This window comes from Ammospiza caudacuta, chromosome 18 (genome assembly GCF_027887145.1).
Source record: "Ammospiza caudacuta isolate bAmmCau1 chromosome 18, bAmmCau1.pri, whole genome shotgun sequence".
Lineage (NCBI taxonomy): Eukaryota > Metazoa > Chordata > Aves > Passeriformes > Passerellidae > Ammospiza > Ammospiza caudacuta.
In genome coordinates, this window is record NC_080610.1 from 13,570,983 (window position 1) to 13,598,237 (window position 27,255).

General features: G+C 44.1%; 1 protein-coding gene across 4 annotated transcripts in view; it reads right to left on the reverse strand.

Annotated features, from left to right (window-relative positions):
• Positions 1-8,708: 8,708 nt before the first annotated feature.
• The window catches only part of SBNO1 (strawberry notch homolog 1), a 31,206-nt gene continuing 12,659 nt past the window's right edge, over positions 8,709-27,255 (reverse strand). For all 4 annotated transcript variants that reach the window (XM_058816967.1, XM_058816969.1, XM_058816970.1 and 1 more), the window contains 25 exons: positions 26,323-26,456; positions 26,085-26,175; positions 24,980-25,141; positions 24,341-24,476; positions 24,156-24,261; positions 22,820-22,973; positions 22,549-22,731; positions 22,248-22,345; positions 21,426-21,577; positions 20,703-20,900; positions 20,266-20,436; positions 20,008-20,177; positions 19,165-19,296; positions 17,908-18,043; positions 17,378-17,490; positions 17,202-17,273; positions 16,654-16,753; positions 16,081-16,155; positions 15,684-15,830; positions 15,511-15,605; positions 15,288-15,380; positions 14,753-14,890; positions 14,180-14,256; positions 13,295-13,488; positions 8,709-12,432 (listed from right to left, as the gene is read on the reverse strand). In XM_058816967.1, coding sequence (XP_058672950.1) covers positions 12,290-12,432; positions 13,295-13,488; positions 14,180-14,256; positions 14,753-14,890; positions 15,288-15,380; positions 15,511-15,605; positions 15,684-15,830; positions 16,081-16,155; positions 16,654-16,753; positions 17,202-17,273; positions 17,378-17,490; positions 17,908-18,043; positions 19,165-19,296; positions 20,008-20,177; positions 20,266-20,436; positions 20,703-20,900; positions 21,426-21,577; positions 22,248-22,345; positions 22,549-22,731; positions 22,820-22,973; positions 24,156-24,261; positions 24,341-24,476; positions 24,980-25,141; positions 26,085-26,175; positions 26,323-26,456 — 3,270 coding nt within the window. In that variant the 3' untranslated portion in view covers positions 8,709-12,289. The remainder of the gene's footprint in view (positions 12,433-13,294; positions 13,489-14,179; positions 14,257-14,752; positions 14,891-15,287; positions 15,381-15,510; positions 15,606-15,683; positions 15,831-16,080; positions 16,156-16,653; positions 16,754-17,201; positions 17,274-17,377; positions 17,491-17,907; positions 18,044-19,164; positions 19,297-20,007; positions 20,178-20,265; positions 20,437-20,702; positions 20,901-21,425; positions 21,578-22,247; positions 22,346-22,548; positions 22,732-22,819; positions 22,974-24,155; positions 24,262-24,340; positions 24,477-24,979; positions 25,142-26,084; positions 26,176-26,322; positions 26,457-27,255) is intronic.

Genomic DNA, 27,255 nt, shown 5'->3' on the forward strand with positions numbered 1-27,255 from the left:
CTGGTGAATTCCAGACTGGCACTGACTGTCCTTACAACTGATCCATGCTCTGGTCTGTTACAGAGGGGTCCTGAGAGCCCCAGGCTCAGAATTACACACTCAGGGACAGTAGTTTCACACTGGTGCTTGTGATTACAACTGTGTAATTCTTCTTAGAGCCCTAAAAGGCTGCACTGGTAAACCCTCACGGTGTGAGAACTCTGCAAACCCAAAGCTCCATTCCAGATTTGTAAATAACAGCCTTTCTGTTGAATTCTGGAAGGGCAGCGAAGTCCTGCACACCACTCTGGGATTTTCCATCCTGTGGTTGTTTGCAGTCACACCAAGTGAGAGCGGAATGGGAGCACTCCGAGCTTGCCGTGCTTTTCACAGCTTTGCACCAACTCCACAAAACTGCGCTCAGAGCAACACTGTGAAGGACAAGATCCCCTGTGTTTTGCCTGGGTTTTATAAAGACAGCTTCAAAATATCCAATATTGCAAGAGGGATGTGGAAAAAGTCCTGTGAAGTTTGTTCTTCCTTCAGCACAAGGCACTGCGAGCTTTGGAGCAAGGTGTGGGGGCCAGGTTTGTTGAGATGCTCAGGCTTGTGCGGTAGCACCGTTTGTCCTGTGAGCAGGACCAGTGTCAGATCTGGTATCTGATGTTTGCTCTGCAGTGTTCTGGGCACAGGCAGCAGTGGTGGCACAGGACACAAGACCCAGGTAAAGGACAAACTTGCTGCTTGGCCTCAGACTCTATTTAAGATGACTTTACTCGATTTTTTGGCACTCACTGCAGGGTAGGAAGTACCTGCAAGTTTTTCCCATCTGCCATGTGCTCTGAGGGCTCTCTGCAGTTGTTCTGAGCCAGGTGTGGCCACAAGAACAAAACCACGATTGTGCTCAGGCCTGGGCTGGCTGCTCAGCAGGGTGACCACAGAGTGGAGCTCCCTCGGAGGGGCTGCTGCGGTTTCACCTTGTGTGATGTCCCGGGCTGGAGTTGTGCTCTGCACACCCAAACTGTGCCCGAGTGTGGCAGCTCCAGCAGCTCCCAGGCTGTGTGCACAAGCTGCAGTCCCTGCTCTGCAGCCTGATGGCTCGGCCGTGTTCACTGCCAGCAAAAGCAGCTCTTCATCACCAAGTGGCCAAGTCACAGAGCAGGAAATGCAGCAGAGCCATTTTATCACACAGGTGACATTTGCAAGCCTTCTGCACACTAAGATGTAACTTAAAAATAAAGGTGTGAACTGCTGTTTTCCAGCAAGGGAGGATGGACAGGAAGATGTGTCTGTCTCTTCAGTCACCACAAGAAGCACTGATGATGAATTTTCCATTTTCCAGGTACAGCTGCCTCTTCTGAGTTGTGTAATATCTGCAACACTCACTCTGTCCCCCTCCCCTTTCTTCTCTTGGTATTTTCTCTGTTCCCTCTCCTGGTTTGACTTCCTCACCTCTGCTCCTCCCAAACCACTGGGAATTCTGAGCAGCCAATGTTTCCACAGAGTTTGCCTGCAGCCCTTGCTTAGCCAGAGCTGTGACTGATTTGAGGGAGGTTTTCCCTTCCCAAAGCTCCGGGGTCGGTGCCATGGCCCTGGGCGAGGGTGTAAGGAATACAACATGCAAAGTGGGATGTTGGAAGGTGCTCTGCCACAGAGCCGGGGGCCTTGGGCCATGCTGTGAAACAAACTCGTTTGTCCCCTTTTATCTGGAAACAAAGCGAAATAGTCAGCACAGAGCGGTGCTGTAACACCCATGGGGACCTGCAAATGAGGAGCACAAATCGCCTTGTTCCCTATCACCTTGGGTTACATCAACAGTGAGAAGAATTAAAGATGGCACAGCAAGACCCTTTTTTTTCCTGGCATGTCTTTGACGTGTGTAAAACGTTAAATTTGCGCATTAATTTTAATGTAATTAATTGTTGTCAGGCTTAATGAATTGAGTGACTTGGGGGTATTCTAACTGTCCCTTACCCACCACAGAGCCCCATGTAGCAGCAAGGGGAAAGAAGTGGGAAGTTTGTTCCTTTTCCTAGAGGGAGTTAATATTCAAATGCTTATCCCTGCATTTCTGGTGATCCAGCATCTTATACAAAATAACCACAGATGCACCTTCAAATTGCTCAGCACCAATTTAATGTTAGAGTCTCCAAACTGCTCTGGTGCTACAACTAACATCATCAAAGCCTCTGGTAGGCCTAGACTGAAAATTAAGCTTTTTAAGTCTTGGGTGAAGGCAAGGTTTAACCTCTGTGGAAAGCACAAGTGGTAGAGGCGAGTGTCAGCTTTAACAAACAGCATTTTCAAAGGAGCTTTGCAGAGCTGAGTACCTTTCTCACGGGGATTGTAATGAGCCAGCAGCTCCTGGTGCAGAACCTTTCCTTCCCCAGAACACCCAGCACGTCCCTGGGACCCTGGCACAGAGGGAAAATTGTGCATTTTGTGCTTTTTTGGCATCTATGTTGCTCTTTCTTATCGCTTTGCTACAGCTCCTTCCATTCCTTTCTCTGTTCCCCGCAACAGCTTCCTGCTGATGCCACAAAGTTTCCCTCGTGCTTTTTTTGTTCCCAAGGGAAAGCTGACAGCCCTTGGTGTCCTTCCTCTGTGATCTGCCTTTCCTGGCTGACATTTGCTGCCTACTGCCCCATCCTCCCCAAAATGCTCAACCTAATCCTGAATGAAAATACACGTTCCCCAGCTCCACCTTATTGCCTTCTTGCAGCTCAAAATCCCCCTGGCAGCTCTGGATTGCTCCTCTCCTGAGGAAAGAGCAGCAGCAGCCAGAGCCAGGCCCAGGAAATCCCTGCAACAATTCCAGGTGGATTCCTATTCCAGGTGGATTCCTATTCCGGACAGGCTTTCCCCCTTAAATCCTCCCTGACAAACTTCTTTCCCAGTCCAGCCCCGCTCCCCACTTGGAGATGGTTCCTGCCGGGGCCAGATGCCGCGTTATCCGGAGCGACTTTCCCTCGCAGCCTTGTTTTCCTGCCCCTCCTGAGTCCTTTGTGTGGCTGCCAAGCGCAGCGGCCGTGCCAGGCAGACACAGCTGCTCCGCATGGCCGCGCTGCTGCCCGACCACCTCCGAGGGGACGCTCTGCCTCCGGGGCGCTGCACCGGCGGCAGGAAAAGCAAACAGCACCTGAAAAGCTGTCAAAAGGGGCTGGAAAGGTTGAAAATAAAGAGGCCTCGGTGGTGCTCTGGGTTTACCTCTGAGACAGTGTGAGTAGAGAGGCTGCGCTCCCCTGCTCTGGCTGCAGGAGCACGGAGGGGGAATGAGAAGTTTCCAAGCCCGCAGCCACAAAAGCACAGGCCTGGAATCTCTCTAATGAAAGTTTTCCTCTTTGCAGTTTGCCAGGCAAACAAGCACCAGGCAGCAATATCAAAACCAGCCCAGATTCCAATGAAAACCAGCAAAGAAATATTCGAGTAGAAATGGAACTGCTTCATTTTCCTTGGCAAATAAAACTACAGAGAGAGGAGAGGAGAGGAGAGGAGAGGAGAGGAGAGGAGAGGAGAGGAGAGGAGAGGAGAGGAGAGGAGAGGAGAGGAGAGGAGAGGAGAGGAGAGGAGAGGAGAGGAGAGGAGAGGAGAGGAGAGGAGAGGAGAGGAGAGGAGAGGAGAGGAGAGGAGAGGAGAGGAGAGGAGAGGAGAGGAGAGGAGAGGAGAGGAGAGGAGAGGAGAGGAGAGGAGAGGAGAGGAGAGGAGAGGAGAGGAGAGGAGAGGTCTCTCTGCTCTGCTGGGCACAGGCAGCCAGGCTGATGGTGGGGTTTGGGCCAAGGGGCTCCTCCTTCCTTGCAGGGATGGAATATCACTTTATCCCCACATTACAGGGCTTCTCTGCATCATCTTTCCAGACAAACGAGTGCTCCACCCTGCCCGATTCCTGCAGTTTGCCTGGAAGGACTCTCCCTTCTCGCCCTGTGGGCTGGACTCCCGCTCCCCTCCCACTCCTGAGCCCTTGAAGGCTGTGCCAAGGAGTGAGCTGGCACTGCCGGGCTGGCCCTGCCCCTGCCTCCTCCCCGCGCTGCTGCGGGCCCGGGGCAGGGAATACCCCACCCTTTGGCTGGGGCAGAGCAGGCTCTGAGAATTTTCTTTCATCCCAGCCCTGTCTGGGAAAGCTCCTGAACCTGCTCTGCGTCTGGGAGCGCAGGAATCCACAGCAGCCAAGCTGTGCTGGCTCGCCTGGAGGGATTCCTGGAGCAGGCTGGTGTCAAACACCCCTGTCCATGAGAAATAATCATCCACGTGGCACCCGTGAGAGCTGCAGATTCAAATCACAGATTGAAGGGACACGCTGGGGTTCAGCCCCACAGAAAACCACCTGAGTGCAAAGCAAGTGTCACCTGAGCAGTATCAAATGCCTGAAACGAATAATCACAAACACCTCTGTCCCTCAGAGCCTCTCTGTAGCACCGACTGAGCATCCCTAATTGCTTTGGGACTGGTCATTTGAGCAGAGGAAGTAGAGGAGAGAGTGAAAGCAAAGCCCAGGGCTGGAAAATGGAAATGACTGCAGGGAAAGGAATGTGGAGCTTCACATCAACCCAGAGTTGGTGGAGGGGAGAGAAGAGCAGGGTGAAGGGGGAAGGAGGAAGAGCAGGAGGTGAATCAGGGTGACAGGACAGCACAGTCTGAGCACTGTGTGTGGCACGGCGGCCCCTCGGTGCCTGTGGTGCCACACAGCCCTCGGCTGGCACTGCCGGGCATGGCACGTCCTTATCCTTCCCTCACCAGCCCACAGCCCAGACACGGCTTTGCCAGGATGAGTCCAACCCGAGTGCTGAGCTCCTGCCCCGGACACTGCTCAGAGCAGAAGGGACAGCCCTGAAATCCCTTGCCAAGTGAGAGATTCAGTGGTGTGAAGCCCGTGTGCCCAGCCCGGGACAGAGCCTGGCAGTGCCAATCCCCTCTCCGGTGGAGGCACTGGGACAGGGTGATGCTGAACACAAAGTGTTTTTAGAGAGCCAAACGATCAAACTCTGCCTAAACATCCACCTGAAGAGCGACAGCAGCCTCCTGCCCTGGCACACTGCCTAAAAACCCCTTCTTCCCTCTGCAAAAGCAAGAAGGAGAGGCCCCCCCGGGTCTCCGGGAGGGGACAGGCTGTGGGTGCTCCCCACGGAGCCCGGGCCGGCCCCGGCAGACGCTGCAGCCTCTGCCCGCTGCCCCCGCGCTGGGTGCGCTCAGAGAGGAGGGACAAGCCCGGATGTGAAGGATTTACAGCCCTGGCAGACGCGGGTGAGCCGATGGCGAGGTCGGGAATTGGAGCAGCGCAGAGCGAGGCCGAGCCCTGCCAGCGATCCAACACCGAGCCCGAGGCCCTGAGGGGCTGCGGGGGGCCAGGCCAGGCCCGGCATCCTCTCCAGGAGCTCCTGGGCTGGGGTGGGCTTTTCCCCGGGCACAGGGGAAGGAGGAGACCAGGGCTGAGCAGCAAAGGGCCGGGGGGTGGGAGTGGCTCAGCAGCCCGGGCTGGGGGCAGCAGAGCTGGGGCCCTCACCAAAGCAGGCAGGAGATGGTGCCAGGAAGGTCCCGATGCCAGGGCCCCTGCACGGAGCAGGTCTGCCCTGTCCCAGAGCCCAGCATTCCCACATGGAGAGGGAATTGTGCAGGCTCAGATCGTCACCGTTCCACTGCTCCACTGTTTGTGTTCCTTACCCAGGAGGGATTCAATCCCTTGCACCCTGGTTTATGACTTAACTCACTCTGGCTGAGCTGACACAGAGCTCTGCTCATGCCCTGCAATTCCTTGTGCATTTAGCAGGCAAAGTTGGTTCTTCCACTTTATAAATGTGGGAGGAACTCACAAACCAGAGCTGGACTTCCAAAGGAAGAGGCTGTCAGCTCCTGCACTGCCTCGCTAGCATTTTTAAGGTGTATTATTTACATGCTGGAAAGGAGCCAACCAAAACCTCTCTTAAGAAATTTCTCCCTTACTTACAGAACAAAGTCTACTGCTTTGTGAAAATGAATAATTAAATTCTGAGGTTTGGGCATCTTCATTTATTGCTGAGATCTTGGCATCATCATTTTTCCATATTTGGGGAAAACGAGAATAAAAGTCAATGTTAAATGATGTACAAAACTAAGATTAGTCTGTTTACCCCAGACTAACTCTTTGGATAAAGGAAAACTATTTTCATACTTTGCATAAAATATGCATAAAATATGAAGTTGATACTTTCCAATCTTGATATATTTTTTATAAACCCTCCTCTCTTTTTTAAGCCAAACACAATTAGCACTTCAAGAATGTTGTGAGTCTGCTCTTAACTACCAATAAAACCAGTTTGATTTACCAGTGACATTAACCAGGTTAAGTGCCAGGATTCAAGTGGATGGAAAGAAAAGCTGTTTGGATCCCTAGAACATGACTTCTGCTGGTCTGAGGGATCCTAAAATGGTGTGGCAGTGAGGGTGCTCAATGGGTGTAGATGTGCTGCTGAAAGGCGTTCCAGCATCTCTGCGGGCAAGTTCCAGAACAGAAAATTAAAAGGGGAAAGAAAAAAAAATCCCAAAGTAGCAACCAACTTAATTTATTGAACAATTTTTTTACCAAAAAAGAAAGAACTGAGTATGGAGTCCATCATGTTTCCGTTTGTCATCGGTATAAATCTTTTCAAACACTGCTGATGTTTTACTGCCAGGCACTCCAAGTCCTGCTGCTCTGGGGACATTTGGGACAACCCCAGGCTGCAGGATGGAGGCTTTCAGCTTGGCAAAGGTTCCCATCAGGGCAGGCAATAAAAACATAAAAACACCTCACACAACTCAGCTGAAATCCTGCGTGGCTTTGGGATTCTGTCACCTTGGACCCTTAAAGGTGGAGACTGAGCAAGCACTAGTAGCAAAACCCAAAAAATCAGTGTATCCTTTGCACAGAGCAGATTCCCAGAGTTACTGCAGGGTTGGGGCACAGGGAAGGTGCTGAGGCAGTGAACACCCACCTCCAATAAAACTCAATATGGCAATGACTGAAAAATAAATCAAATTACTTGGCAAATAAAAATGCGATTCTGTGACTGCAAGGAAGCTGGCATTTTCCTGGTTATCTTCTCCAAGACAGGAAGAAGAGACATAAATATATATGGCATCAGAAATGGCAGCAGAAATGTCTCTTTATCCTTCCCAGTACAAATTAAGTGTAGGAAAACTACTCCTCCACAAGGTCCCTGTCACTGCAGTGATGCCCTAAGCACAGCCAAGTTCAGAGGCACAACCAAAGTCAGCTCTTACAAAATAAAATGGAACACACACTGGTTCAGGTATTGACACTGCAGGACATCACTTAAATCGGAACACGCTTCTGTATTTTGGTTTAGCTGCCTGTTTTAAGTGCACCAAATGCTTCCCTTTGAGCTTCCCCCCAGACATCTCAGCATCCTTCACACACAGGGTGCCAGGTTCACAGAATCCTGGATATCAGCTCAGGACACAGCAGGCAAAAGATTTCTTCCATGAATTTTGGCCTCAGCTTAACCCTGTCCAGTCCCTATTCTTGAATCTTAGCGGTGCCTCAAATCCCTTTCAATCAAAAATTATTTTGGTCCAATAAAGAAATAGGGAAGCACATCACACCCAGGAATTCCTCTGCAGGTTTTTACATCTCTATTCAGCAGAAGCTTTTAGGGCAACCTGCCTGCAGCTGTTGTAAGTGGGGCTGAGAAACAGCACCTTGCAGCCTTTTCATCCCTGTTTTTCTCCTCCAAGAAGAAAATTGCTGCTTTTCAACTCATTTCCCACCCTGGGGCCGATGCTGCTCCCAGGGAAGGGCAGCCCCGAGGTTTCCCAGGTCCCGCTGGGCCGTGCTTGTGTCACTTTGTGTCGCTTTGTCGGGCCCTGCTTGTGTCACTTTGTCCCTGCTGCCAGCCCCGTCCCCCTGCAGGGACCCCAGCACCCCCTGAGCTCTCAGCACTCCCCGTTTAAAGCTCACGGTGACCACAGAAAGTGCCAGAAGGATTTTGTTGCTGTTTGCAGCTGCACACTTCTGGCCCTGGCTCAGATTTAGCAAACCACTGAATTCAGGAACAACTGCAGGGCCACAGTCCTGCCCTGCAGCTGGGGAAGGGCCAAACCCACGGGACAGCTGCTGGGAGCTCAAGGGATAACTGAGAGACAATTAATGGGATTTCTTATTCATCTCCAACCTCCATGGAAATAGATTATTTTTACCTGGCAATTAAAAACTGGCACTGTTTTTTTTCCCAAGGTAAGAAAGTTTCATTACGCTCATTTTGCATTTTAGACATGACAGGAAGCTCAGAGTTTTCCCAGGAAAATGCTACAATAGACACATTTTTCTGCTCTCAATCACTGCCATTCTAGAGCACTTTTAAGACAGCTCACACTTAATATGAAAGCAGTAATAGACTTTGATGTGTTAGAACTTAATTCTAGAACTCTGATTTTTGGAGCTCACTGAATGCACAGCTGGGGATACCAGTGAGTGGAAGAAAATAGAAATGTTTCTAGGATTAAAGCTCAAGTTCTGAAAGACTGAAGGAAACAATCTGCATGAAAACTCAAATATTTGTTTCTGTGATACAGCCACCAAGTGAACATGCATCACTGAAAGACATTGGGTCCATTTCTCTCAGGGGAATGCATTTTACACTAAAAATGCAGAATAAACCCACAGAGTATCAAAAGGATCATGGGAGACAGACAATGAAATTTTTGAATTAAAAAAATATGACAACACATAACATCTACAATGTACACACACACCCTGGAAGGTTTATATATGCTCTATATATATTTCAAAGTACACACAAGCTGCCCATGTGGCAGGTTGAGAAAATAGGAATACATCTTGGGAAGGTCATGAAGGAAAAAACCACAGAGGAAAACGAGAGTTATTTACATTCAATAATTCAGTAGCCTTTAACACCTCTATATACAAACAGGCTCTATTTATGTACAGACTGCACTGGGAGCCAAGTGAAGTTATTCCAAACACAAAAGAAAAATACAAAACCCCTTGATAATTCACTTGAACAAGCGTTTACAGGTTGCAGAGATTTCTCCATTTACAAAGAAAATACTACACATGGAACAGAGAACTTGCATCTTTGGGGAACTTTCAGTCCTTACAAGAGGAGTGTGTTCCCGATGAACCACACAGCCTCTGGAAAATGTGGAATAATTGCAGTGCAAGGAGGCTTTGAGGGGGTTATAATTGCATTTATCATGCCAGACATATCTTAATTGTGAAACTAGTTAACAAGTCATAATTGAGTTGCTGTCAAGGGACAGTTAGAGAAAAGAACCCAAAATTTGGGGTTTCAGTTCCCAAATCAACTCAAGTATGCACCTTCCCCTTCTGCAGCACAATTCCAAAATGCACACAGTCAGAAGTTGCTGCCATTTTACACATGGCATTGCCCCTGTTCCCAGAGCCCCCTGTCCTTTATAGGCTCTATGTCCATTTCAGATGTACAGAGCATTTTGTATTTCATTTTGTACAAAGCAGATCAATACCCCACAAGCAGGAAAACACAGAGACCACCCTTGCCTGGCCTGGTAATCAATTTATGATGTAATAATTGGTCGTTTTGTCCTCCCCAGGAAGATGTTTGTCTCACAGGCAGTGCTGCAAAGGGACACCAGTCACTGTTCTTGCCCCATCCAGGGCAATTTACATTTCCTTTCTCCCCAAGCTTTATCAGCAGCTCATGCAGGGAACAAATGCCAAAATCCACACCCCAAGCACCGAGTAGGAATTTTCAAGAGAGAAAATATTGCTGTGGCTTGAAAGCTGCTTTCTCTTTTTTTGATGTTAACTTTCAAGATGTTACAACAGTCCAGAGCCATGGCTGCAGCTGTGTTAGTGAGTGGATGGCAAAGCCAAGGCAGTGATGTTGCAAGGAGCAGGCAAAGAGGAGCAAGTAGAGGAATGGATTTCTGCAACAGGAACAGTTCTTATGGATCTGGGAAGTACTGTCTGCTTTTTTCCCCTCCAGGGGACACAAGTCCATGGGAAGTTTAAAAGGTTGAAGCAAATAGTACTGTTTGCTCATCAATACAGGGAATATCAGATTTGCTCATCCCAACAATCAAAGTGAACACACCAGGATGAAAAGAGCACTTAGGAACCAAGTGTATTTAAATCATTATTTAAAAAAAAATTAAAAATCGCTAATTGTGAGTCTACCACTTTCAGAACTATTTTACTGAGGATCAAGACCTAAAATGTTATGTCACCATCTCAGATGGCAGAAGTTTCTCCAGCAAGTAACAATTAAGCAGCAGCCACACACAGCCTGTCGTTACTGGCAGTTTGGTTTGCTGTCTGCTGCAGTAGTAATCTGTCAACACACTCTTCAAAATCCCAGCCCTGCTCCTGGAATGGGTGCCAAATCCATCCCCTGGTGGGTACAGAACACAGAACAGCCTCCCCCACACCCTGTGCTCTGGAGTTTGCCAGTGCTGTGACAGTGCTCAGCTCCCCTCCCCTGCTCCCAGCACTGAAGATCCCCCAAAACCAAGCACCTGCACCCCAGGGATTTACAGAGGTGCAGCAGGACATGGAGGGCAGAGGAATTATTCCAGATCTGCAGTTCCAGTTATCCCAAGCAGGAGAAGGGGCTTCATCCTTCCTGACTACTTCAGGCTAAGGCTGAAGGAATTGGGCAAACTTCCTTCCCTGCCAGGTCTCCCTTCCCTCCTTCCCTTGGTGACCACACTGAGCTGCTGGCACTGGGAGCAATAAAGAGCCTCAGGAGCAATAATTCCATAAGGGATTTATGGAATAAATAAGGGATAATTCCTTAAGGGAACTCTCTTCTTCTGCCCCACTCTGACCTTTGAGTGGCTCACCGAGTGCTTCAGAGGTGCCACACCTGCAGCCATCCTGCTCTGGATCTGAGCTGAGCCTTCCTTAAGACACACAGGGAGCTTTAGACAGAGTTTGGCTCTTGCCTCATTAGCGAGTTCAGCCGAGAGGTTTGGGCTGCAAGACAGAAGCCTGGTTAGAGCAGGAACATGCCAAGTCCTGTCCAATTCCAATTGTACAGACTTGTTAGTTTTTTTGGAATATGGTGATTGCCTAAACAAGACTCCACTTCTTGTTAGTACAATAACTTTTATTTGACATCTACAAGATCATTATCTTGTAGTTTTTTGGACAGGTTTATACAATCTCAATTTTTCAATAGTGCAACCTGTGCAAGCAAGAAATGACAAACATTGTCCTTCACTTTCTTATAAACATCTACTATTATAGGCAAAACAAAACTTACCCATATTATAGATAAGTGACTATTCACATTTGTACATTACAATTTCTTTTAAACAGCTCCAGATAAACTCTACAATGTCTTACAACATATTAAACATAACAGAAACAGCACATACAGCGGAACCCTCAAGTGTTTCCCATTCTCTAATTTACAGCTCAAGTAAGGTTTCATCTTAAAAGTGACAAATTAAATTATGTTAATGAAGTAAAAAATATAAGATTGTATGCGAGATGGAAGTGAATTTGCACTTAAGTTTCCATAACCACCTCAGATTAAGGAAATGCTTCAATTTAAGGAAAACAGGCATCCAGCCATCTTTGCAGTACACATTAGGAATACCATTAATACATTAAAAATGAGCTAATTTTAATTTAAGATGTTTATCACAAAAAGAACATGTTGTAGACTCAAATATATAACTCCCAGGAGAGAACCAGAAAAAATGCAACACCTGGGTATAAACACTATAAAAATGCAATAACCAATGCTGTACAACTAAGATTGTGTTTCTCTCTGAATTCCTGTCTCGTGTGTTTATGCCGTCCATGCCCGTTTCCAAAGACATGCACTGTCAAACAGAAACTGGGAAGGAACCTGAATGCATGATGTGCAACCTCTAGGTTTCATGCTTTTATAAACTCAAATTGAAGAGAAAAACCCAATATATATTTTCTATATATATACTCAATACATGCATTCGAGATCTCCCACAGCAATGGCATCGATGCACTGCGTTAAACCCTGAGCACTGTATGACAAGATAAAAATAAAGCCTGCTTGGGGATTTTCAAGCATTTTCAAACAAATTGTGGTTTGTAGCTTAAAAGGCCAAAAGTAAAAGCAAACAGGAAGCACTACAGAGAGCATAAGGAAAGACAGATGCACCACCATAAACAACTGCTGGCTTTCAGTTCTACCAACCTTTTTAGATCTCTTTATTCCCAAAGTATTTCAGACACAACTGAACTGAAAAAGTTATATTTCTTTGGAATCTGTCCCTGATTTTTATGCAAGTGATATGCTTTTACAGCCTTTTCCTCAAACACCAAAGTCAACACCTGTAGCTTGTCCTCTCATGCGTTGTTGAGGTTGGTGATGCTCTGGGGGTGGTGCTGCTGCCAGATCTGCTGCTGCTGCACTGCCAGCTGCTGCGACTGGTCGGACGTCGACAGGAGGTTCACGAGGGGCGACACACAATTTGCAGGAATGATCAAACCTGAGAACAGCAACACATCAATGGTTTCATAAAAACACCATCAGTTGTGTTCACTAAGAGCTCAGGCTGATGATTGCACCCTTTAATTTATGCAACATTCAATAATGACTGTTCTGATGTCAAGTGTGATCAGCACAGCCACGAGTCCTGCTCCTCAGTCCTTCACATCCTTTAGGTTGTGAAGCAAGAGAAAAGGTCTCATTTTGCCTGACAACAAAATTTATTCTCATGTTACCTGCTGTCATGAGAAGTCAGCTATTTTTGCTTTTCTAGTCTCACAGAAGTTACATCATCATGGAAGTTTAAGCATGGAAAAACCCACTTCCAACAACCTAGAAAACTGGTACTAGAGGAGGAGCTGCCATGATATTGGCACATCCACAGGAAGTCCACATTCAACAAAACATTTGGAGAGTTTCTGAGGGCTTCACTATGAGGTTTAGTGAAGAGATAACCATCTTGAAGTCATTCTACACACTTTCAGTAGCTCAAAAACCACAAAAATAATTATTTCAAAGGCCTACTGTTAATTGCCAAAAGTGGGGGAAAAAGTGGAGCCATTATGATGTTAGAAAACCTTGGCTGGAGCAGGCTGTGTATGATGTTTTTGCTGCAGTAAATCCAAAGAACTGAGATTAAGTGCTCCAAAGCCTGGCTGAAAATGCAACCTGCCGTCATTAACCTCCTCAATATATTGTATTGTAGATTTCTACAGCTGCACTTCTGCCCCTCCACAGCAGACAAACCTGCTCTCTTTTAAACACCTTTACCCAAACTCAGCCACGTGGCTGCCAGCAGAGGCACTGAGCAGTCAGGGCCAGCCCTGCTCCAAGGAGCAGCAGAGGAGCAGCCCAGCACCCACCTACGATCCTCTGCCCATCCTCTGTCCTCAGGCGCACGATCTGCATTTTGACGTTGGTGCCGCTGACCGAGGCCAGCACTCCTTCCACCTTCGTCCACACGCTCAGCACGGAGCCACACAGCACGTAGTAGGTTCTGCAGCGCAGCCCCACCTCGCACACCAGCCCCAGGCCTGCCTTCTTGCAGTTCCCTCTCCTGCAGGATGAGAGAAAAGCTTTCAGAACCATTCTGCAAACTAAAGTATCTAATTTCATTAAAAATGAGACCTGTGGTTATTTAACGTGCATTCAGAGCTGAGCACCCACACTAAGGGAAAGACACTTTGAGAACAGGTAATGGTAAAGCTTTGGGAAGGGTTGGCCTAGTTAAGCACCATCTACAAAATACAGACAGAGCTTTGGGTCAAAGATACCATCACTGAGGTCACCTGAGAGCTGGAGTACGTTACACAACACTGGTATCTGATCAGGGTACTTCAGAAGCTCCAATATTAATCTGAAACTTCTACCAGTTATGCAGCTCCTCAGGAATTCAGCCACACAGGAGGCAGCAGAGGAGGAACAGCTGTTTCTGACATCCAGCTCATCTCTAAACACTCTCCCAATAACATCTGAACTATCAGACTACAGTAACAGAACAGATGAAGACACTTCAAGCACAAGCTACTCCTGAGTCACTCCGAGTGTAATTTGCACATTAACACTCATCTCATGTACTGGGACGTCAGGGCAAGTGCAAAGCTCAGTGTTTTCTCACAAGTTGGGTCATTTGATTGGACATGTGGCAACTTCCCTTACACAAGAAACACAAGGCTTTACAGGAGGGACAGAAGCAGTGCTAAACCAGCCCAAAGTGAAACAGCAGAAGTTAAAGCACAAACACTGACCAGTAGGCGTGGGTGCAGGTGTCTGCAGAGGAGTTGTACTGCTCCAGCCAGTGTGGCAGAGCATCCTCAGAAGGTACCTGCAAGAGTCATCCAAAGTGGGAATGAAGCAAAACACATCAAAACTTACACAGAATAAAAATAATTTGGTTGTTATCATGAGAAAGGAGGGAGCACCAGCCTCAGGATGGTGTACAGAGGTACAGAATCCTACATTATAAATAATTTCAAATTATCCATCCCAAAGGATGAGCAGAACCTCAGAGCTTCTCCAATAACCCATCTGATGTGAGTTTCCTTAAGTTACTGCAAATTCCACACTTGCTAGACTCTAAGGAACCTCTTTTTATTACCACACCACAGATAATTTATATTCAGAAAGAAATTCAGAAATGGATACAGGAATGCCAAAATCATGTAGACCTGCTTTAAAAGACTCAAATAAAAACTCTGCTTTGGAGAAAGAAGCCTTCTTTTAGACTTGTCAAAATTATACATAAATACAAAAAAAAAATAAAGTCCTTATAATTATTTTCAAACTTCTCTAAGTTAAACAAGCATAACTTTAATGGTTACCTTCTTATATTTCTTTTTCAGGTCTGCACATGTTTCTAGTTTGAGTTGTTTCCCAGTATTTGGTCTGTATATCAAAAAAAGCTTCTTTTTAGGATTCACTTCTTTTACTAGAATTGCTGTTTTCTTGTTATTTCTTATCTGGAAAAAAAAGACGAACCAAAAACTTCCTGAATTAACAGATGATGAAGTTATCTGCTTAAGTGATTCCATATTGTGTTCTTTACAGAGTAATAAGCGTGTAATAGTACAACCAGGGACAGTGAGACACCTCTAGAACACAGTAATCCACATGAACCTCTCAGTGAAACCACAATTTCCTGGTGGAGGCATAAATAAAAGCTATTAATTTGGGCTCATATTCCTATCAGGAAATATCCTGAGGATATAAAAGGAAGAATTTAATACTCAGTGTTATAAAAACCTTAAAATTAAAATTAGTGTAAGACTCAATGTATTTTGCAGACTTGAACAAATAAGTTTTTCAGTTTAGCCCCCAAAACCTCTGAACATAATCCAAGAGACAGAAGAATCTCACCTGTAGTGATAAATAAAATCCATCATCTGGACCTGTTTGTTCTGCCCAGATCTTTGTTGCTTCATCCCAAGACATTCCTCTCTCCACACTGATCTGCAAGAGAGCAGTGCAGGGGTATTGGAGTGGGAACAACAATAGTTACACAGGTGGGGACTCAACACATTGTAAAGATCTCCTGGCAAATGTTCTTAGTTCCTACAGAGATGATAAAGGATTAACTTACTGTGTACAGCTCTACATGTCCAGAGGTAGAATATCCAGGAGTTAAAAACTTCTTAACATCTGCCTTCCTCACCTTCTCATCCCCGGAGCCCAAATCTGAAAAGGAAAGCAGAGTTTTACTCTGTTGCTCTGTTCTCTCTGAAGTTCAAGAGCACTGTGAAATGATTTACTCACCTAAGATGCCCATGTCATATCTTCCATTCTTTTTAGCATTTTGAATAACTGCATTTAACGTGTCAGAGAAGTACTGGAACAGAGCATTCTGCTGATGGACTTCCATGCCAAGAATTCGATTCAGAAATTTCCCTATATTGTTGTAATCTTAAAAAATAGTAAGAAATACATGTAATAGGGCAAAGATTAACTTTGATAACCATAAGCCCTCAATCAGTATTCAAAGCCTTACAAACACTATTTAAATACACTCTTTCAGAAATGCAGAAAACATTAGGTTTATCTAAAAAGTGACCTTTTTTGAAGGTTACAAGTTCAGTTCTGCTGCTGGGAACCCACTGTTGTGACACAAGATGTTCCCAGGGACATTCTACAGATACACTGAACACCCAAGTACCTTTATCAAGGGTCAGAATTCCAGATCTGTCCTCCACATTTATCAAGCCTACACCAATCAATCCTTGACGAACGTCTAGGAAAGAGAAAGAAGTTCAATCATTGCTGCTTTGCCATCTAAAAATAACCCAGTGAAGCAACAGCTTGTTGAGCCATAGGATCCAATTCCAAAGCCTCTGACACCCCTCACTTCCCATCACTGCAGTTTCTACCTGACACATCAATAACCAAGACACAGCTTTGCCTTCTGCCCCTGCAGGAAGCCCAGGCAGGGGAAAGCACAAATGGCACCATGCATGAGAACAGTTCCAGCAGGCAATGGGAAAATAAAGCTAAAAATCTGTTTGTAATACACTGGCCAGGCAGATACAGAACATTCCTCACACTGAGAGTTCACAGATCTGGTTTCAAGTGTGAACTTCAGCATTCAAGCAACGCGCACAGACTCTCACTGGGCGTTTACTCCCATCTGTCTCAGCTGATCATTTGAAATTGTAACAATTTTACAGCTCTAGCAGTATTTCCATTTTCTGTGTACTGGAGAAGGACCAAAAGGTAGCTGTCACAGCCTTACCTTTGAAGAAGTCTCCAGGAAAATCAGGAGGAGGTGAGACCATTGGGGAGTCCAAGTTCACAATGGATTTCATAACAATCTCCAGAGCATTTCTGCCATACTGTGTAAAAAAAAGTTGTTCTGTCAATGCCATCCAGTGTTTGTGCCACAGCTCCAGGCACACATGGTTTAACAGGTATTTATAATTCACAATTAAAAGCTTTTTTGTGCAATAGTGAAGGGAATTGTTTATCACCTTTATGTAGTGCAGTTTATAACTGAAAACAGCCCAGTCTTAATTTTTAATTAGAACTGCCAAATTAATCTTTCATTGTGGCTTAAAGGACACACACCATTTACTTAAGACTGATTGTTTGCAAGAGCAGAAAAGTGATTTACACACGTGTGTTCCACATGGCTTCACAAACACAATCATGGGTTACAGAAAGAGGCCTTCCATCAGCAAGGGATGGAGTTAAAGGTAAGGGATGGAGAGGAACCTTCCTCAACAGCTCATCTGTGGAATAAACACCACAGCATGAGTTCCCCAACAGAAACAGAATTGTCACCTTGTTGTCAAAATTGAATCTGCTGAGGTCTCGAGTTTCTGTGGCCCGTCTGTCCCCGTGGGTCAGGGCTCCCTGTCAAGACACATCATTGTCATTAAATATAAAACTTATAAAAAAAAAAGAAATCCAAGTTGCATTTTCTCAAAGGAAGGATCAGACCTCTTGAAACATCTTACCAAACTCTCCAGTCTTTTTGCAACTATAGATGCAAATCTTTGCTCTCCTGCCAGTTCAGAAATGAGGAACACATACTCTGGAGCAGTCACTTGGTTGGATCTATGAGTTCTTCCTGAATAATTAAGCAGAAGCATGTAAATTAGATATGTTCAGTGAAATAGATTTTTTTAATAAAATGTGAACTGTGAAGAGCAAGGACAAAAGGTAGAACTTAATCATGCTTAAAAATCAGTTTCTGCTATAATACAGCAAACAGAAGTACCACAGAGATACTCTAAAAATTGTAGCAACTTCTATAAAGACACTTTATATGTGAATGAAACTCCAAAGTTGCAGCCTAGGCTTGTTTGTGAGGTTTCTTTCAAAGCTTTCAAGACCATAAGCAATGACCACAGACAAAGCTGACTCTGTTCATGGTACAAGAGACTGGAGGGGTCCTTAGGAGGATGCCTGCTCCATCACTCTCCACGTTAGCAGTAAGTTCAGTTATCATTCCTGACTCTGTGGCTCAGGACAGTGAGTGCTTTACCAAACTGCTGGATTGCTCTGTCGGCGCTCCACGGCAGCTCCAGGGTCATGTGCACCCTCCGCCTCTGGTTCTTGGCCCTGCGGTCTGCTTGCAGTGAGATACCAGAGCTGGCAGCCTCTGAGATGATGGCAATGTTCTGTGATGGAGAAAAGAGCTCTTAGCTAGCAATAAATCCAAGATCAAGCTTCAGTTTCCAAAAAAAAAAAAAAAAAAGTATTGTTTTACAACTATTACCAAACATGGGTCTGCAGTGATTTCACTGTTACTCACAAGGCAGAGGGAGGGCAGCAAAGGTGTGGCTTTCTGTATCAGAGTCAGAAATGCTAATGAACTTTTCAGAGTGAAAGGAGGGGGTTTTGCTTTACTTTTCAACAACTCCTCTCTGTGCAAAGACTTGCTATCCCAGAGGGCAGGTCTCCCTGACACTGGCCTGTACTCTGGAGGAAAAGGGGAGGGACACAGGCTTGCTCCAATAGCAAACACCAGAAAAGACAAAATGCTGCTGCTAAGGCTGTACAGGGAAGAGGATCCAGCCATTCCAGTGCCTGAATGCATTTGCCTTGAAAGAATGTAAATGTTTGGACTGTGCACAAATCACTTACAAGAACCAGAGTTTTTACCCTCAAGTGTCACAAGGGACCACACAAGTTCCATGCACAGTGACATTTACTCCATTTGCCCTCTTGTGGCAGCACGGCCCAAGTGAAGCACCGGGAAAGGCTTTCTCCCCCCACTTTTATCAGACACAATTCTATCATTATTCAGGTCAGGATTTTCTTTCAGGGTGCAACATTAAGGGCAGAAGTCACCACACCCAGTGTGACTTCTCAATCCTTGTTAGGGTTAACAGGCCCCACTTTTTCCCTTCACCACTCACTTTTTCATACAGCGGTCTTCCCCACTTCCCAATTTAATTATTTCCTCTTGGAAGGGGAGGTGCACAGTGACCCAGATCAACAAATCAAAGATATGAATCACAAACCTGCCTTCAACAAATCAAAGATATGAATCACAAATCTGCCTTGTAAACACATATTGTTTTACAAAACCAGCTGAAGGTGCCAGCTATCAGTTTGGCACATGGGGCCTCAGAGGTCACCCAAACTACAGCCTGACCTTTGAACACACTGATCTGAAAAACAAACCAGCAAAGTGCTGCTTAACTGGTACTTACACTACCTGCCACTCACTGGTGAACAGCTTAGAGTTACTATGGCATCTGGCACATCTGTCTACAGTCTCTCTGTCAAGGATTACCTTATCTCCATCCATGAACCTCTGCTTCTCTGTGATGTTCAGGATTTCCACGGGCACATCCAGCTCAGACCGTGACTCGTAGGAGATGCTGCCGTCGTCGTTGCTCACCACTCTGCCTTTGCGGCCCGTCATCTTCCGAGGGAGGGAACACAGCCTCAGGGGCAATGCCAAAACCACCCAGCACCAACAGCTCCAAGCAGCATTATTCATCCATGTACCCACATTAAAATGCTCAGTAATTTACTCCGAGAGCAAAACTGCATTATCTGCTATGTGGAATATGACAGAGCAAATCTAGGTAGGAATGATGTTCTATTATGCCGCTGTTCATAAGGGATTTACCAGCAGCACTAAAAAGAGCTAAACAGGCAGCTCAGGCTGCCACTGATTTTAACAGGGTCTTTTAAATCACACTGATGCTGCTACTTGATAAAAACAGGTAGCTTAAAGACATTTTTCTGAAGTTCTTGAGAGATTAATTAATCAGGCTTTTCATCAACACAAAGGTTCTTGACCTCCACTGCCTTGGAGGATGAGCTAAAGCTCCTCTGTTTAATACACACCAGCAGCAAATTGACTACAGCCAGTCAGAGAAACAGCCCAGAGTAAAACAAAAGAGAAACTGGTGTGATTTACCCAACCAGAAGCTATCAAATCTCAGAAATAATGTGTTCACCCACTCACAGCTCCCCCTGTATCCTAACACAATATTCAAATTTCTCTCCTATTGGGAGGCATCAGCAGAGTAACCTCTGCTCTCATTCCTGAGATCACTGTCTAAAACTGATAAACAACCTCTTTAAAAACATACTTTTTTTTCTTAATATGTGATCACCAGCCTACCTCTGCAACATTTTCAGGACCACCCAGTTCATCTATAAGCTCATCCAGTGTATTAGGTGGAAGATCTTCAGCCAGCTTTTCCAGTTTATCCAGCAGTTCTTTTTTCATTTGTTGGGCCCTTTCAACAGCATCCTGACTCGTTACAAAGCTGCTGTTTGTGTTACTGTTTGCTGAAAGTTAAGAAAGACTCTTTGAGATTTAGAATTTTATTGCCTAACTGCTAGGAAATGAATCAACATCAAAGAAAGCTGCTCTTACCAGACGTGTTGGTACTAGAAGTGGTGGTTCCAACAGTGGAAGTGAAGCAGCTGGGTCGTTTGGATCCCAGACCAGAGGCTAGTAAGGCACTTTGAATAGAATCTGGGTCTATGCTTTTCTTCTTTTTCTTTTCTTTATTTTTTTTATGCTCTTTTCTAATCAACCAGGGATCTGAAGTTAAATAAAAGTTTCAAACATTTACTAAGCAGCCATCCATCCCTTTGAAACAAATACATTCTCATTGCATAAAGTGACTTACAAAAGTCTGAATTCCAGTGTACAAAATCTAATTTCACATTCTACTAATTCCACATCACTGGAACTAAACTACCTGCTCAGTAAACTCATCTGTGGCTCCCTGGAATGTTTGGGAAGACTTTCTGCTTACTCTCTGCAAATACAGCTACTTTCTTGATGAAACACTTAGACTGCCTTACCATCTTCATCATCTTCACTGGATTCATCTCTGAAGGGGTTGAAGTCATCATCGTCTCCAGAACTCAAAAATTTGGAGCTCTCATTGTCACTTTCTTCATTGTCTGAAGCATCAGACTCACTCTCACTCTCATCAGAGCTGCTCCCTGCAAGGCCACCTGTTTTGCGGGCTTTTTTGGATTCTCTGCTTATTTCTTCACCTAATTCCATCATCCCACAAGAAAGAGAAATTAGTTTAAACCTTGTAGTTTACACACTTTGAAGTCTGTTTTACCATACAAACTAGAAAAATATTCAACTTTCAAAAACAGAACCTTTTAAAAGAATCTAGGCTTTAAACAAGACCTCTCTCCCAAGTTTTTAAGATAATCAGTTTGGGAAGGGGTGGTATTAGGCTTCTCTTCATTGAGCCTCAAGATAAAGAAAGTTACTTGAGTGACTACATCAGGAAGTGATCTGACACAGAAAAGGCATTTTGGGATATGGTTCCATAGCAGATCAACCCAATTTTGAGAAAAATTAGCTAAAATTTACATGGTATATTGCTTATCAGCAATATAACATCTATTAATGGCAACCTCTAGCCCTAAGAGATCTGCACTACATTCTCTTTCAAGGATGACTGTACAGATATATCCCCTTTTTTCCCCACACAAAGTTCACTCTTAGGCAGCTCTGAAGTTGCCATTTTCACTGTGGCATTAGTGTAGGAACTCCAGCTTTACCTTTTCGTTTCTTTACTTTGTTCTCCTTGCAAGGGCTGTCCCGGGGTGAATTGTTATTACTCTGAGCAGTCAGGTCAATTCCCAACAAGCTGAACAGCTTCTTCCTGTCAGGAGCTGGAAAGTGCTTCTCAATAAGAGACTGGAATACTCCTCTGTTTAGGAAAAAAGGGTTGCTCAGTGAAATTTGCATTTATTAAAAGTACAAACCTGTAACATTGAACAGCTTCCTTGACTTCTCTGAAGAATGACTCCTTGTGTTGGGCACTCTCTGTATTATCACCCACATTGCTGTATTTGTCACCTTCTTAGAAGTCTGATAAATATCTTTTACAGTGCTGTTACAACTTCTTAAATTTGTTTTTGATAATAAGTGGCATTGCTACTGCCATTTTTTAATTGCTCAACTTAAGTAAAAGATGAAGTTAATAAATTAAGATGTTCAGCAAGGCAGCCTTGGGATTGGCTCTGGTCCCTCTGATCAAAGAGGGAAGTCATGGTCTGTAGCTTGCTCTGGTGTAAATGCAGCACACACTTGGCAGGTCTCCCCATCCTCCCAGTTTGAGAACAGTACGAGCTGTTCACACCTGAAAACATCAGTTTGGAATGCCAGGAGAACCAGGGGACAATCACTGCCTCACCTGAGCAGTGCTGCCAGAGTTTAGGTACAGGCAGCTTCAGTAAAGAACATCACTACTACAGGATTCCCAACCTTCTGTGCACTGATGCACACCTGACACACAGAAGGACAAACGACTACACACACACACACTAAGCTGGATGAAGGTTGGTTTTGTAAAGAACAGTTTTAAAACTCAGTCTTACTTTGCTGTAGAAACAAAGTCATTCAGTTCCCCACCACCTTCCTCCAAAGCTTCCAATGTTCTGGCTTCTCCTGTTGACTGCAGGCCAATGACAACGCACTGAAGAAGAAATGAAAATCAGACACTGTCGCTATGACTGAGCTGTAAGTTTATTCGGCCTGAATTTCTGCTCATTAGATACCATGAGCTACAAAAGCATGCTCCTACTGTGGCTGAAAGTATTTGTATTTTATATATATAAATTTAATCTAATAGCTTTACATTTAAGACAAATGTTTAAAAATCAGTCTTGATCAACTTACTTTGCCATTCTTGATTTCTTCCCGAGCCAGCTGCACCACCCTTTTCACCTTTGAGGCTATGCAAAGGTACTTGAAAAACCTCTGGTGAGCTGACCAGAACTGACCCCACATAGATTTCTTCATGCGCTGCTCGGCATCGATGAGATCAGCTGCCTGCTGAAACCTCTCTCGAGCACTGACCCACTGGACAAGAAAGGGAACATTCAAATTTCAACCAACTGAAACCTCCCAGAAATCAACAGAGAAAGCAAATTTAAAACAGGATTCTTACCAGTTTCACAGATTTATTGTACATTTTAACATATTCCTGTGAGAGCAGAACTTCGTCGATTTTGAAAGTTACACCTGAAAAACTCAACTGTCTGGCTATGTACATTCCTCTCAGCTTCATATCCATAGCAACTATTTCCATGGCACCAACACCTCTAAAATAAAGGAACAATTTAAATCCACATTAGAATTTTCAAGAGGAAGGATTGTTAAAGAAATGCCTCAAACACAACCCCAAGTACATTAGAAAAAAATCCAGCTTATAAATATGAAGGAGTATGTTTTTGAAATAATTTGAAATTTAGTCTCTATATAAAATTGTATCCCTGCCTTGTAAATGTTAAGTGTCTCCCAAGAGGTAAAACTCAGTTACTTTTTTTCCTAATGACCTAGGACGGATTAGGAGACAGTAACTTATAAATTTGAACTGGATAACAAAGTTGGTCCAAATATCAGCAAATTCTTGCATTGTAACTTTATAAACTGCTGATGATTTAAAATAATACAAACCATTTTAAGTTATTCGGATTTATACTGATATGAAAATTATTTGATTAGTAAGTAACTTCAGTTCTCTTCAACAGCAATACCTTGAGAGCACAGAAGTCACCTGCAGAACAGCTGACTGCTACTCACAGGCTTGGGGCTCTAACTTCATTATTGCTTATTTGATAAGCACCCAGTAATGAAGAGAAGATACACTTGCAGAGTCCAGAAAAACCACATATCATGTAGATGGTAAACAAGATGTATCCTAAATCCTATTGTGGCATTCTGAAGTGTTCAAAATTCTTTTTGAGTAGGCAAAGCAAGATGCTCACCCACCACAGAATGCGGCAGCGGCCTTTTCTCCTGACCTCACATTCAGTACTATTAGTATGTTCTGAAACACCAAGTACCTTGTAACAGCACAAAGAATTTCCCTGAACTGGGTTCTTATGCCAACAAGCACAAGATTTCCTCCTGTTAAATTGCCTATGATGAATGCATAAACATTAGAGGCCTTCTACAAATAGGGAGCCATTAACCACACTGAGCATACTCACTACAATACAGGGTGTTTTCATGGGGAGCAAAGCATTTTGCTTTCCTAACACCCACATTTTCAAGAGGCCTCTTTTCCCAGAAAGCTTTTAAAGCTCTCAAAATTTTCTGTGAACAAAGGAAATATCTTATTTTGCACCACTTACGATAAATAACATTTCTGCTAGATTTAGAAGCCAGAGTTCTTAGTGTGACAGGACATGCTTGTAAAGGAGCACAGAGTGAAGACAAGGAACTGGGAGTACAGTCAGCCACAACCCTGTGCATTCTGCTGTAGGTCTTTGAAACTCTACCTTCTTTCAACAGCCTGAATAAAATCACTGAATTCCCTAAATGGAGTTCCTTCACCCCATATTCCAAGACGGTTCATATATGCCATGTTCCTTGGCTCAGATGCACCTAAAAAGAGAAAGATAAATCTGTACTAGTGCCAGCAAAAACACCCTGAAACATTTAATACAAACCCAGCAGTACATACCTGTGGCACTGGCATAAACAACCCTGGCTTTTGGAAGTTTATTTTGAAGTTCCAATACAGCCAGACCTGTTTTTGTTGGTTTTGATGAACCAACAGGACACAGATTCTTTGCCTTATGACACTCGTCAAATACAATCTGAACTGTAATTAAGGAAAAGCTTTGTCCCACTAATGCACAGAATGAGAAGCTAGAACAGAAGGCAAGAAAATCTACTACTTACAATAGGGGGCAGGTGGAAATTGTAAACTCCAGACACTGGTCATTTTAACTAAAAACCTTGGAAAAATATTTAGATAGTAAATTGCCACACCAGAGTTCTTGAAGATGCTGGTGATGTTCCAAATATATATTTAAACAAATCCATAAAATCTCAATGTAAACTAAAGAGTTCTGAAGGACAACTGTTTAATTTTATAGGTTTGATACAGGAAAAAACCAAACTTCACTCTTTACGAGAGCTGTGTGGCAACAAGTTGATGGTCATATGTTTGGCACAAAGTTTATAAAACTGTAAATGTAATGTTAGAGCATGCACGTGACTGATTGCCATTACAAATAAAGAATACCTAAAAGCCTTTAAAGATATAAGTTTAAATAGCAATTTCATTATAATCAAATGAATTCCAGAAAAAGGATACAACTCCATCAAAGTCTTCACCACACCAGTGAAGGAGCTGCTTTAATCTGGTTTTGTATTTACCACCAGACTGACTTTCCCCAATAAGAGAAGAATAGGTAGCAAAGATGACACCTTTCTTCACACTTCCATTATGTTTGGAAGAAATCTTCCCATACTTGAACTGCAACAAATAGAAATTAGAGAAATGAATCAAGAGAGACTCCTCCTCAATCCCACCTACCAGATGAAGGGATGCTGGTGGTCTCAAACTGAAAGGTGTGAACACTTGGAGCCACCCATAACCCCACACCATGATCAGGGCACAGCTGATGGCAATGTGGTTAAGGGGTTATACAGGGCCTTACTTAAACATAGACTTAAGGAACACTAAATCTGAGGTTTCAGAAGCTCAGCAGCCATACTCTTCAGCTACATGGTTTCCTTACTTTAAATACATTGAAACTAAAATCTCAATTGTATCCCTTTAAGAGCCAATACTTCAAGTGCATTTACAGTTGCTACCATAAAAGATGACTTCTAAAGCCTTATTTTGGAAATTAAGAATTCACAAAGCAAAAATATCAACTTAAACCAAACTTTTAAGTTCAGTGAATTCAATCAGTAATCACACTTTACAATTTAAGCAGGTAATCCAGAGCAGAGGCAGTGTCTCCAAAAATAACTGCACACACCACTGCTGCTTTAATAAATCACTGAGCAGGTCCATTATTCAAGCATTACACACAAAAAGCATGATATATAAAATGTGCACTGAGAGAAAGTAAAAAATTCAAATGCTACAAAGCTTTAAAGATTTAAAGAATATTTCAACTTCTAGAAAATATTCTACTAGTAGTGCCAGTAGTGACTTGAAGTGCAGTTTTTTTTTTTTTTTTAAAAAAAGCACACATGCTAAGACTTAATCCTACAAGGGGCCTATTTACATGATTAACTTAAAGCTCTGTGTGGTTCTTTGTAAGATTTAGGCCTGTCAAACAAGACCTAGACAGCAAATTTATTGAAATTAGTGCATTCTTGCTCTTAAAACACTCAACATGCACAACTCATCACTCAAGCGTACCTAAAGGTTTGCCCCAAGTGTACATAGTAAAAAGTTTCCACACCTTGTTTAATGAATGCACCAATATGTTTTTTGCTCCAATATCTCTCAAATCTCTCTCAGCATCGTATTTCAGATCATTTGACACGCTAAACCTGAGGATACAAAACAAAGCACATTCTGTAAGTCACAGCAGGTCAAAGGCAGCCAGTTGCTAGGACATTTGTCAGAAGACAGATGACCCTGGATTTAGGTCATAGAGTCACTGGAGTGTCTGCTCTAACAAATCCTGGCACACTTACCAGACTGCTCTTTTTCTGCCTAACAAGTAATTTTCATAGATTATTCCAGCTATGGTCCTTCCTTTTCCTACACCAGCACCATCACCTATCAAGAATCCAGCTCTGTCTCCATTGGGCAGGAATGTTTCATGTTGCTGTAGGAGAAAGAACAAAAAACTTGTACCCATTCTCCAGAACACATCACAGGGGATTGTCAGAAAAGAGCAAATACAAGACACATCCTATTGGAGGGGACCAGTGGTCCAAGCAAACTCCTGGAAGCAGGAAAAGGGGATTTTATTTAGGGAGAGCACAGCACCCTAACTGCATTGTGTGAGCCATTCCCCCCTTTCTTCCCTCAGCACCCAGAACTGCTCTAAACATCTGTCCAATAATTTGTGCCTTTTCCTAACCCACTGATAGGCTCTTGTGCAGCCTTTTGTAGCAGCAAGACCCAGATATCCACAGTGTGGAATGCAATATTCTGAATCCACCAATTTTAAACCAATCTCCTGTCAGCGTCACCAAGTTCTGTTCTGCTTTTGGTTTTGTGTATCACTCACTTCTTGATGATATTAACCCTGATTTCATTCCCTTTCCTTTCTCTGCCCTCCAGCCCCAGGTGTCCCAGACTCTTTTCATGAGGTAACTTTTCCCTCCTGTGACCATTTTAGTTGTCCCCTCACTCCACTGCCTCCTTCCCCAGCACACGAAGTGCTGCACACACATCTGGGGTGGGCACACTGAAATTTAACCCAGCAGCAAAATAACACCCAGTGCTGCTCTCTATTCCTTCCCAAGGATGTCAAACAGGGCTGGCTTTCTCAGCCTGCTGCTGCTGCAGCCATTAAATTACTCCAGAGAAATAAAAATGACTAACATGTTCTAAGACAGTTAAAAGATCCCCATCATGGAAGTGGTTTAGAGGAAATTTTCCTGGGTGTATTACCTCAC